Source organism: Nerophis ophidion, linkage group LG17 (assembly GCF_033978795.1).
Source record: "Nerophis ophidion isolate RoL-2023_Sa linkage group LG17, RoL_Noph_v1.0, whole genome shotgun sequence".
NCBI lineage: Eukaryota > Metazoa > Chordata > Actinopteri > Syngnathiformes > Syngnathidae > Nerophis > Nerophis ophidion.
In genome coordinates, this window is record NC_084627.1 from 14588051 (window position 1) to 14601501 (window position 13451).

The window sequence follows — 13451 nt, forward strand, 5'->3', positions numbered from 1 at the left end:
TAAAATCCCCTAATGAGTGAGGGAATCCTTCATGAAACAGTTCTGTAGAGATGAAGTAGTCTTGTGATTTTTCCCCACACATACATATATATATATATATATATATATATATATATATATATATATATATATATATATATATATATATATATATATACATATATATATATATTGTACACCCCCACAAGCTCTCTGAGGTCAGCTGATCAGTTTCTTCTTGTCGTCCCAAAAACCCGTTCAAAATCCAGAGGTGATCGTGCATTTTATGCTGTGGCTCCAAAACTTTGGAACAATATCCCTCTTGCTTGATGGACGACTCCCTCTTTAATGAGTTTTAAATCAAGTATTAAAACGCATTTTTACTCTTTGACTTTTAAACCAGCGTGAGAGTTGTGTGATTTTAGTGTATTTTATTTTCTTTGATGTATTTTATGTATAAATGTTTTATATTACTGACTCTCCTAGTATGTATGTAACAACTTCTTTGCAGCACTTTGTGAAACTTCTATTGTTTTTTTGAAATATGCTATATAAATAAAGTGGATTGGATTGGATTAGGATGGTGGAAGCTGGATACAAATCAGAAACCCTCAAGTTCCCAGAAGGCTGCCACATGGGCTAAACTGCCAAAATATCCAATTATCTAATCATATATCTCATTAATGATTTAAAAATGTTCAAAGGGCCAATGAAAAAACAAGCTGTTGGCCAAAAAAGGCCACCGGGCCAGACTTGGACACCTTTGTACTAGTTACAATGGATTTTTTTATTATCCAGACTGAAATTCTAGGCAACGCACTTGGAGGGCTTAGGACTATTGCCCCCTCTGCTGGTTGTTGCCAAGTATTTGAAACTCATTCTGCTGCTTTATTGCTCAAAATAGTTTTCAAATCGACCGAGAGTTCAATCGTATCTATGTACTATAATGTCTATTTCATCTAAAATTGACATGAAAAACCAAACCAAATGTTAATTGGGTCTTCTTTTGTGTGTGTCCTAGAGTATGCCGAGTTCCTCCACTGTAAGGGCAAAAAGTTCACAGATTTCGATGAGGTTCGACAGGAGATTGAGGGTGAGACTGACCGCATGACGGGCGCCAACAAGGGCATCTCGCCCGTTCCCATCAACCTGCGGGTTTACTCCCCCCATGGTGAGGCCTGATCCTTCTCATACATAAAGTCATACACAGCAATAGTTTGACGATTGATCTCCAAAATGATGCACTTCTCCTCTTCTAGTGCTCAACCTGACACTGGTGGACCTCCCGGGCATGACCAAGGTACCCGTGGGCGACCAGCCAGCCGACATTGAGGCTCAAATTCGAGAAATGTTGATGCAGTTCGTCACCAAGGACAACTGCCTGATGCTCGCCGTCTCGCCGGCTAACTCAGATTTGGCCAACTCGGATGCTTTGAAGATTGCCAAAGAAGTCGACCCTCAGGGTGAGTTCATGCCTATAATCTGTAAATATTGTTTGTGTAATTGTAGCCAATTCCATTTTAGATGTTGTTTTATATTTGTTTCACCTATTTGAAAAGAAACAAATACTAAAAATACAATGTTTTCTCGTTATAATTATGTTTTACCATTTATTTTATTTACAAAAATCACACATAGTGTTAATAAGTCCAATAAAAGAAAATAGAACAACACCAACCCTAATCCCAGTTTTGATTGATTGATTAAGGTTTATTTGAAATAGGGACAGATACAAAAAACATAGACATCTGAAACAGTTATCCAATGTATGCATCATAGTGTTTGTAGCCAAAGCTAATATACAACACTTGTCCCCGAAAACAACAACAACACAGATCCAACATCATTAAAATAGGAAAATAAAAATAATAAGGCAATAATGAGTCGATAATAATGATAATAGAAATAATACAGGCAAAGTGCAAACTAGATAAAAGCCAGTAATAATAATAATCACACTAAGTGCAGACTAGATAACAACCAATTAGTAAAAATTAGTAAAAAGTAAACATAGGAACACGATTGCTACTCAAATAGCCATAATTTTGCAATATTTACATTATATATATTTACAAAGCAATGGGAAGACATACAGTACTTAAAAAAAAGAATAATAGAAACAACAGTATTAATAACAATAATAATAATAATAACATCATTAGAATAAGATCTACTTTATTTATCCCGCAATAGGGAATTTACATGGTTGCAGTTCAGATTCGAAAGGTACCCAGAAAATAAAGGTAAAAACATAAAATCAAGGGGGAAACATTAAAGAACTCAAATTACATCAATTACATTAAAGAGAGCACAGAGATGATGCAACCACCTGACACTTTAGTGACTAAATGAACTGGAAATCTCATGTAAAAAATATACAACATACAGTTGCAAAAAAACGTCAATAATGAATAAAGCAAAATATTTTTGGATCAAAAAACACTCCATATTTTCTACTTTTCGCCAGTGTTACAAAAAAGATCAGTTAAAATGATACTCAAATTTGGCTATAGAGAACATATAAACATTTTATTTATGGAATGAAAAACATTGAAAAGTTAAAGTTAAAGTACCCATGATTGTCACACACACACTAGGTGTGGCGAAATTATTATCTGCATTTGACCCATCACCCTTGATCACCCCCTGGGAGGTGAGGGGAGCAGTGAGCAGCAGCTGGGGCCGCGCCCGGGAATCATTTTTGGTGATTTAACCCCCAATTACAGCCCTTGATGCTGAGTGCCAAGCAGGGTGGTAATGGGTCCCATTTTTATAGTCTTTGGTATGACTCCGCCGGGGTTTGAACTCACGACCCACCGATCTCAGGGCGGACACTCTAACCACTGAAATGTAATGTCTTGGTGCATTAGCAAATAACTAAAATTATGTACAAAGCAAACTGTAACCATTCTGCCTAATAAATGCAAAAAATATATTTCAGCAGAAGAGGAGTAATATAATCTAAATTTAAATCGCTGTATGCTCGTACAACATTTAAAACAATTTGCATATAAGTATGCGGAATTTAATTATGGAATGGATTTAACAAAGTACTAATATAATTGAGTTTAGGAACAGTTTAAACTACACATGTTCACAAAGTAAAAAGGAAGAAAACTTATAATAAACATTTTCAACCTCTTTTTAAAAATAAAAAACTGATAATCTCATTTGTTTCCTCGATGAACCATAAATTACATAACTATTCATATATGATAACTAATTATTGTGTATATGTCTATATGTCTAATATTTATTTGTTTTAAATAATTGTTTACTTACTTTATGTATATTCTTGTATGTATTTACCCATTTATTTATTCACTGTAGTGACACAAATAGAGAACAAACAAATGAGAGAAAACTTCTATGATACAAAAATGGGTAGACCTATAATGCTATTAATTTTCTCAACCTACAGTAGAAAAATCTATATCTTGACAAAAAAACAGAAAAAAAAAAATGCTTTGTGTGTTGTTTGGGAACAGTTGATAATTGTTATGTGCAGTAAAACCTTTCATGAACTCAACTCCCCTTAATGTGTGTTTCTAAATGTGTGTTGGACGTCTTAGATGAAGAGAGAAGTGATCATTTTGGTTTACAGAGTTAACAACTAAAAACCAAGGTTTTGGGCATTGTTTTCTCTAAATGCATGGATTTGTCTAAATATGGCACACATTATTGTGGGTTTCCTGCACATCGTCAAAGGAAAAATCTAATCTGCGGAAGAGAATACCTCTGCTATATTTTATTCTTTCTGAGTTGTCAGCTTGGAGCGTCCCTCTTTCTCTGACTCCCTCGTCGTCATGTGACATGAGTGTGTGACGATTTTGCTTATGAGTTTCGATGACCTGCCTTATCTTGCATCTGATAGGCCAGTCCGTAATGTTTCGCCCATGCATCCATCCATCCATTTTCTACCGCTTGTCCCTTTCGGCGTCGGAGGGAGTGCTGGAGCTAACCTTAGCCAATTGTGACTCATCATACGAACACCAACCAATCATCATGGATTTTTTCCATATAAAGTTACGTTAAAGTTAAAGTCCCAACGATAGTAACACACAGTATGTATGGATATTCTCATTCATCCAGGTCATTTTATTTCCTCTGCATTTTCTCTGGGGGGGGGGCAATTGTCTTGGGTGTGACGGTGTAATGTTTTTGTAGACTGTGGCCGATCTGAAAAAGTTTGACTCCAGATGTCGTTGAGAAGGGAGGGAGGTCAAAAGTGTCCATCATTGACGTGTCCTCGGGGATGTTTTTCAGAACAGCCTGCCGTCAAGGCCAATCGAGGGAATCAAATCGTAGATTATGATGTTTGTTTTTCGCCAACAGACAATACAATGGCTTGTTTGTTCTTAGTCCATTCTACCTTTTCAGCAAACTTCTCCATGATGTGATCCATCTTGCGATTTAGTTCAGAAATCGCCACGGTCCGTTTTGTGGACCGCATTAAATGATGTGCCCAATCTGGCCCCCCGGGCCTTGAGTTTGACACCTGTGAGATTGACTATTTCTATTGTAAAACTTAAAATATAACTTAAATTAAATTGTGCACCCTGTCCTTTTAAAGACAATACATATGACAGACACTTTTTGTATTAAATTACATTTTAACGTGTACTAACGTGTACTCGATTTTGTGTCTAGTGAGTCAGTTGGTGTGAATGGCGGTCTCAAATGTAAATGTGTGTGTGTGCGTGCAGGTATGAGGACCATCGGTGTGATCACCAAACTGGACCTTATGGACGAGGGGACGGATGCCAAGGACATACTGGAAAATAAATTGCTTCCGCTCCGAAGAGGTAAACAAGCGCATACTGCAAATAACCGCTTGATGACACACTGCTTCCCCCTTGTGGTGGCCGGGGAACGGGCAGTCAAACTTTCCAAAGTCTGAAAATAGACTAAACAGGGGGGGGGGGAGAAATGACTATAAAACATGGCAATAAAAATACAGCTCTTGCATGATGCTGCTGATGTTGGGATTTTCGTTTCCGCTTGCACTTTGGTTTGAACCCGAAATTTTCCGAAAACCTTATGTTTTTTTTTTTTCCAGCGTCTATTCCCTACTTTTCTCTCTTGTGTATGTCTCTACTGTGCATGTTCACAAACCTGCTGGCTGCATTAGGGAAAGCAAGACATATTTTCAACAAAGAGCAAAATCAAGTGAAGGTGAAACGGTAGCCGTTCGACTTGAACTCACCTGGTCCTCTTTCTGGTTTTCTCTTTGGCTGGCGCACAAAGACATTCACTTCTGCGTATTTCTTTTTCACACCCTTTATAAATCACCCTTCATCCATCATTTGCATTCTTAAAGCGCATGTTAAAATATGGCTGGCGGTGTCTCGGAATAATGTGGAAAATAAAAAATTGAAATAACAGCGTCTGGCTCTCGCGTTAGCTGCCGCAAATCCCTCTGCGGAGATTTCATGGCAAGGTTTTCAAAATCCTTGGGTCACCGCTAAAGAGAAAAAATTCCTTAAGATATTGAATTCATTGTTTGATATTTATTTAACCGAGTGGATGTACTTTTTACATTCTAGTAAAAAATATATATATATATATGTATACAATTCTCTTCTGATGAATACAGGTTACATTGGCGTCGTGAACAGGAGCCAAAAAGACATAGATGGCAAGAAAGACATCACTGCTGCCTTGGCCGCCGAGAGAAAGTTCTTTCTGTCCCACCCCGCCTACAGGCACCTGGCCGAACGTATGGGCACGGCCTACCTGCAGAAAATCCTCAATCAGGTGCGTGGAGAAGCGGGGAAGCCTTTGTTTTTCTCATGAAGCTGTTTTTTTTAAGGTTAGACCAGGGGTCGCCAACCCAAAACGTTGAAAGAGTCATATTGGACCAAAAATATAAAAACCACATCTGTCTGGAGCCGTAAAAAATGAAAAGCCATAAAAGTCTTGTAATGAAGGCAACACATGACATAAGTGTCTGTATTAGCCTACTATCAAAATGACTACGTGCCGCAGGCTGAAGCAGATCTTCGTTGACAGAAATGTTGAAATGTAATTTATATTGTACACATTTTTACAACATTAGAAACCCATAGTAAATCCGAAGGTGGGGTACCTCCTGGAAATGACTGGCTTTTAATGGACAAAAGTATAGATGTGTGTGTCCAAGTTAAAGGAAACGGCCAACTGTCTTCTTTTAATAGATTTATTACAATCTTCGGCAAGCTTGGTAATGTTTGCTGTGGTCTGGAACAACATGGCACACAAACAACTATCTGAACTGCAACCAACATTACATAGAGATAATGTGACATGAGACATGCAAAACTAGTGAAGTGAAGTGAATTTTCTCTAGTGACTCAAAGCGCTTTACATAAACTGAATGATATACAAAGAGGATATAAGTAAAGGAAATTAAGTGAGCTCAAATATACCTACTCAGTGGCTTAGTGGTTAGATATTCCGCCCTGTGATCGGTAGGTTGTGAGTTCAAACCCCGGCCGAGTCATACCAAAGACTATAAAAATGGGTCCCATTGCCTCCCTGCTTGGCACTCAGCTTCAAGGGTTGGAATTGGGGGTTAAATCACCAAAAATGATTCCCGGGCGTGGCACCGCTGCTGCCCACTGCTCTCCTCACCTCCAAGGGGGTGAACAAGGAGATGGGTCAAATGCAGAGGACACATTTCTACACACCTAGTGTGTGTGTGACAATCATTGGTACTTTAACTTTTTTTTAACTTAACTACAATTGAGGCATATTGATGCAATATGTACATACAGCTAGCCTAATTAGCATGATAGCATTGATCAGCTTGCAGTCATGCACTGACTGAATATGTCTGATTAGCACTCCAACAAGTCAATAACATCAACAAAGCGCACCTTTGTGCATTCACGCACAGCATAAAACGTTTGGTGGACAAAATGAGACAAAGAAGAAGTGGAAGATTTTACATGTAAACAAACTGTCACAGTCACAGTCCACACTATGGTGACTTCAAAACCGCCAAAATTAGTAGGACAAAACGATGTTCACCAAATCATCATCATCAGTGGAGCATACACACAAACATATTAAACAGTGGGCTTTCTAACAATTGGGAAGGTTTGTGTTATGTTTGTCCTCAAACAAAAAAACATACCAAAACAACAAAACAATTTTTACCTCATCTTTTTCCATTTTCAATCCTTTTTAAAAAATGCTCCAGGGAGCCACTCGGGCGTAACTAAAGAGCCGCAGGTTGCTGACCCCCGGGTTGGACAAAATCCAGAGCAATTTTTCCCATAATGCAACTCTAATGAATCCGTTCCGAACACCCTAAAATACTAACATAAAACGTCATAGAGAGATACATGTATAATACTAGTTTTACATAATACATATAAATGTCAATATAAATGAAATAGATAAATGAACATTTAACATCACTCAACATTGCAAATAAGTGGGACGTGTGGAAATGATAATATAGTAACCAGGACCTTTGTACTGTGCAGCAACTCACCAACCACATCCGGGACACGCTGCCGGCTCTGAGGGCCAAGTTGCAGAGTCAGCTCCTTTCCATCGAGAAGGAAGTGGAGGAGTACAAGAACTTCAGGCCAGACGATCCGTCCCGCAAGACCAAAGCTCTGCTCCAGTGAGTCTTGGATGACAACCTTCGACAATTTGGTCCACTCTCATGTAGGAATGGGTGTTGTTTACATTATAACCGATATTAGTACATAGTCGGTACTTAAAAAACGGTTCCGGTGCTTAAATTTTGCTCAAACCGATACTTCTAATATTGGGAAAACATGCAGATTGTTACAATTAACCAGTGCTCCCCAAACTACGGCCCGTGGGCCATATAAGCATCCAAAATCTGACCCGCGCGAGTCACTCTCGCGGTCTACTAGCTGCTCAGGCAAATCATATTGTCTAAAAATGCATTTTCCCATTGATAACATGACAGCATCAACCTTCCACTATATATATATATATATATATATATATATATATATACATATACTGTATATGTATGTATATATGTATATATACTCTATGTGTATATATTTATGTATATATATGTGTATATTTATGTATATATATGTATGTATACATATGTATGTATATATATGTATGTATATATGTATATATATATATGTGTGTGTATGTATATGTATATATGTATATATATACTGTATATGTATGTATATATGTATATATACATATATATATGTGTATATTTATGTATATATATGTATGTATACATATGTATGTATATATGTATATATATGTGTGTGTGTATGTATATGTATATATGTATGTATATATGTATACATATGTGTGTGTGTGTATGTATATGTATATATGTATATATATACTGTATATGTATGTATATATGTATATATACTGTATGTGTATATATACGTATATATATGTGTATATTTATGTATATATATGTATGTATACATATGTATGTATATATATATATATATGTGTGTGTGTATGTATATGTATATATGTATATATATATATATATATACATATGCATATAATGTGTGTGTGTGTGTATGTATGTATATATATGTATATGAACCCTGCAATAGACCATTCATTATTATTTACATTGAATTTTATGACATTCAAGTTGAACACTTAAATGCTTCAGTTATATGAAATTAATGATAACTAAGTATTACGGTCCACCACCACCACCTAATTATTGCAGCAGTATAAGACATAGAGAACGGGCAAGAAAAACTTACTTGTGTTGATGTGTAATATTGATGCTCATTATTCCAAGTGTTCATGAATGCAACCTTGCTTGCTGTAACCGGCACTGGTGTATAATGAGGAAGTGCTGTATTGTTGTTGTTGTGGCTAATTGTTAGCCTAGCATTGTTATCAAGGTTGCTGTTACATTATTTACAAGACATTACTTGCAAGATTTCACGACTAAGCACTTCTTGCAGGCTGAGACTGCATTCATTTAGAGTTGCTTGGCCGTCCGTTTGGGATGGGCGATATGGCCTAGCATTTACAGTGTAACACAATACGTAGTGTAGCCTCCTGCAATAATGATCTTGTATTCTTGATAGAACAATACACAAATCTGCATCTAGGTGGCAGCAGTACTTAATAAAATCAACAGGCTCATTGTTCTACCCAGTAGAAGCAGTAAGCACATGGGAGCACATGAGTACAGAGCTCAATCAGTCAATCAATCAATCAGAGTTTACTTATATAGCCCTAAATCACACATGTCTCAAAGGGCTGCATAAGCCACAACGACATCCTCGGCTCAGATCCCACATCAAGGCAAGAAAAAAACTTAACCCAATGGGAAAAACGTGAAACCCTCGAAGGGACCACAGATGTGGGGAATCTCCCCTTGGATGACTGGTGCAATGAATGCGGAGTGGATACGGATAATAATGTGAAAGTCCAGTCCACAGTGGGGCCGGAAGGGGATCCTCTTGCATGAAGACAAGTCGGGGCGCAGCGACGTCACCGACTGATGAAAGAGGAGTGGTCCACCCCGGGTCCCAACTTGGAACAGCGAGCGCCTACTCCGTGGTCACCTGATAACCGTTCCATGCAGGAGAGGAGGGCAGAGCAGAAAAGAGAGACGGCAGATCAACTTGTCTAACAATGGGTCTATTTAAAGTATACAAATGAGTTTTAAGATGGGACTTAAATGCTTCTACTTAGGTAGCATCTCTAACTGTAACCGGTAGGGCATTCCAGAGTACTGGAGCCTAGTAGAAAACGCTCTATAGCCCGCAGGCTTTTTTTTGGGCAGGAGTTCTTCAAACGCATATTCTGGGCCGGGACATATGGTACAATACAATCAGCAAGATAGGATGGAGCTAGACCGTTTACTGTTTTATAAGTCATTAGTAAAACCTTAAAGTCGCATCCTAAGTACACAGGAACCCAGTGCAGGTGAGCCAGTATAATAAATAAAAATAAATGGGTTGTACTTGTATAGCACTTTTCTACCTTCAAGGTACTCAAAGCGCTTTGACACTACTTCCACATTTACCCATTCACACACTGATGGAGGGAGCTGCCATGCAAGGCGCTAACCACCACCCATCAGGAGCAAGGGTGAAGTGTCTTGCTCAGGACACAACGGACGTGACGAGGTTGGTACTAGGTGGGGATTGATCCAGGGACCCTCAGGTTGCGCACAGCCACTCTCCCATATACACAGTGGGGCAAAAAAGTATTTAGTCAGCCACCGATTGTGCAAGTTCTCCCACTTAAAATGATGACAGAGGTCTATCATTTTCATCATAGGTACACTTCAACTGTGAAAGACAGAATGTAAAAAAAAAATCCAGGAATTCACATTGTAGGAATTTTAAAGAATTTATTTGTAAATTATGGTGGAAAAAAGTATTTGGTCAACCATTCATAGCTCTTACTGATGGAAGGAGGTTTTGGCTCAAAATCTCTTGGTTCTTTCATTAACACGGATCAATCGTCCTGTCCTCTTAACAGAAAAATAGTCTCAAAGCATGAGGTTTCCACCTCCATGCTTCACAGTAGGTATGGTGTTCTTGGGATGCAACTCAGTATTCTTCTTCCTCCAAACACGACAAGTTGAGTTTATACCAAAATAGATCTTTTTGGTACTTATTTTACCAAATACTTATTTTCCACCATAATTTACAAATACATTCTTTAAAATTCCTACAATGTGAATTCCTGGATTTTTGTTCACATTCTGCCTCTCACAGTTGAAGTGTACCTATGATGAAAATTACAGACCACTGTCATCATTTTAAGTGGGAGAACTTGCACAATCGGTGGCTGACTAAATACTTTTTTGTCCCAGGAGTATTACGATCAAACCTTCTTGTTCTTCTCAAAAGTCTAGCAGCCTCATTTTGTACCAACCGTAATCTTTGAATGTTGGATAATTAATGGAAGCAAAGAGATAAAGAAGTTTGTGGCAGGAATGAAAAGAAAGAAGTAGATAACCAAGTTCTCAATTACAGTTAAATTCAGCGGGGGTCGCTCAAAATTCGGGCCCCCAGGAAGGTCATGACAGAAGACAATGGGGAAGCACTGGCCCTAGTGTGTGAATGTGAGTGTGAGTGTTGTCTGTCTCTCTGTGTTGGCCCACTTCCGCCTGGTTGTAGCTGAGATAGGCGCCAGCGCCCCCCGCAACCCCAAAAGGGAATAAGCGGTAGAAAATGGATGGATGGATGGATGGTACAAAGTGTTAATTGGTGCATATGTGCAGGATGGTGCAGCAGTTCTCCGTTGACTTTGAGAAGTGCATCGAAGGCTCCGGGGACCAAATCGACACGGCCGAGCTGTCCGGCGGCGCCAAAATCAACCGCATATTCCACGAGCGATTCCCGTTCGAGCTGGTCAAGGTTTGTTAGGATTTTTTTTCCCGCAAACACGACATCAGACTTAAACCCGATTTAAAGCAGCATGGCCTCCATCCCGCTCTCTCTCGCTCAGATGGAGTTCGACGAGAAGGAGCTCCGCAAGGAGATCAGCTACGCCATCAAGAACATTCACGGCATCAGGCACGTAACGTCCTTTGATTCACCGCTACATCACTCCCCCCCTCCCCATCCTTTACTTAACTCCATTAGCTCAGTCACCTCTGCTGCAGGGCAAAGATAAAGGCGAAGGACAAGCTGAGTGCAGTGGCGTTTTATATGATTTAATAATCAACATTCAGTCGGGCATCGACCACTTATTTATACTCTGTGGTCTATCTTTAGGGACTTTAACACCAACTTCAGTTGACAAACCAGTGTAAAAAATGCTGTTTTTTTTGCATACAAATGTTTACAAAATGATCCTCGTTCACTGGATTCTTTCAAAAGAAAATACTGCAATGTGCATGCCAGCCCAGTAGTTGGCGATGCCACTTTGAGAAGAGGGTTGTGTTTTCAGCTATATGGGTCCAATCTTGTATAGTCCATTTCTTTACAATGAAAAGGCAAAACATTAATGCCAGCCTTACAGAGCCCTACTGTTTAATTACAAATTGCACATAAAGTTCAAAGAAAATTGTTTGTGATTCATTATAAAACTTAACATTTAACATACAGTTGGAAGAGGATTCATATGGCCCAAGTCGTCGTGGTTTACCTGACATAAGAAACGTGACAAAGTGCGCTATCTCTAACCGCCAGACGGCAGTACAGTGTTGAATATTTTAAAATATGTTTTTGTGGCAATTTCAACTTCGACCACAGTGTCAGTTGCTATGTAGAGCAGTGGTTCTCAAATGGGGGTACGCGTATCCCTGGGGGTACTTGAAGGTATGCCAAGAGGTACTTGGGATTTTTTTTGAATATTCTAAAAATAGTAACAATTCAAAAATCCTTTGTAAAATGTATTTATTGAATAATACTTCAACAAAATATGAATAGAATATGAAAAGAAATGCAACAATGCAATATTCAGTGTTGACAGCTAGATTTTTTTGTGGACATGTTCCATAAATATTGATGTTAAAGATTTTTTTTTTTGTGACATTTTTTTTTAGAATTAAGTTCATGAATCCAGATGGATCTCTATTACAATCCCCAAAAAGGGCACTTTAAGTTGATGATTACTTCCGTGTAGAAAACTTTATTTTTATGCCTCATTTCAACAAGTTTTTGGTTATTTTTATATCTTTTTTTCCCAAATAGTTTAAGAAAGACCACTACAAATGAGCAATATTTTGCACTGTTATACAATTTAATAAATCAGAAACTGATGACATAGTGCTGTATTTTACTTCTTTATCTCTTTTTTTCAACCAAAAATGCTTTGCTCTGATTACGGGGTACTTGAATTAAAAAAATGTTCACAGGGGGTACATCGCTGAAAAAAAGGTTGAGAACCACTGATGTAGAGTGCCGCTTTCCATAATTTTCAGCAAACTGCAAACCTTCCTCCAACGCAGTCCTTTTCAAATAGTAGGGCGGTGCCCCCCTGGGCTTTCTATATTAGGCAGAATTTTAGTATAACCGTTTTATAGACAATAATATAATATATATAGTCATGGGGGAGAGTGGGCGGTGGTTGGGGCAAAATATTGTATTCTCCCTAAGGGAGATGTAACAGAAAATATTTGAGAAGCACTGCTTAAAAGCAAGATCTACCCAGAAATGGGACCATATGAATCCCTTCCTTACTGTACAGTCAACCATCTCCGTTTGCCGAGGCTTTTGTTGCTAGGCAGATCTCACCGGGCTCAATCATAGTTGACTCTTGATTAAATCAACATACAGAAAGTATAGTACCTCGGTCGGACTAAAACCGCAGCATGCGAAATCCAAAGCATAAGAAAGAATGTCAATTCAGTTAATCAGTACCATACACCCTAGAATAGTCACACAAAACAAATTTCATAGAGAATAAGTATAGCGCTATGTGCAAAAACAATGTGAAATACATATAAATGCTGAATTAAATGGATAAATTAACATTATAACATCACTTTTTTTCAGCGCTGTCAAAATCAATGTGTTGAATGATACGATTAA

The 13451-nt window shown here is 38.2% G+C and overlaps 1 protein-coding gene across 11 annotated transcripts in view; it reads left to right on the forward strand.

Moving 5' to 3' along the window:
- dnm1a (dynamin 1a) overlaps positions 1-13451 on the forward strand; it is a 102531-nt gene that overhangs the window by 16185 nt on the left and 72895 nt on the right. For all 11 annotated transcript variants that reach the window (XM_061876364.1, XM_061876369.1, XM_061876367.1 and 8 more), the window contains exons 3-9: positions 1001-1150; positions 1239-1442; positions 4686-4784; positions 5576-5736; positions 7452-7594; positions 11195-11330; positions 11422-11489. In XM_061876364.1, the coding sequence (XP_061732348.1) occupies positions 1001-1150; positions 1239-1442; positions 4686-4784; positions 5576-5736; positions 7452-7594; positions 11195-11330; positions 11422-11489 (961 nt within the window). The remainder of the gene's footprint in view (positions 1-1000; positions 1151-1238; positions 1443-4685; positions 4785-5575; positions 5737-7451; positions 7595-11194; positions 11331-11421; positions 11490-13451) is intronic.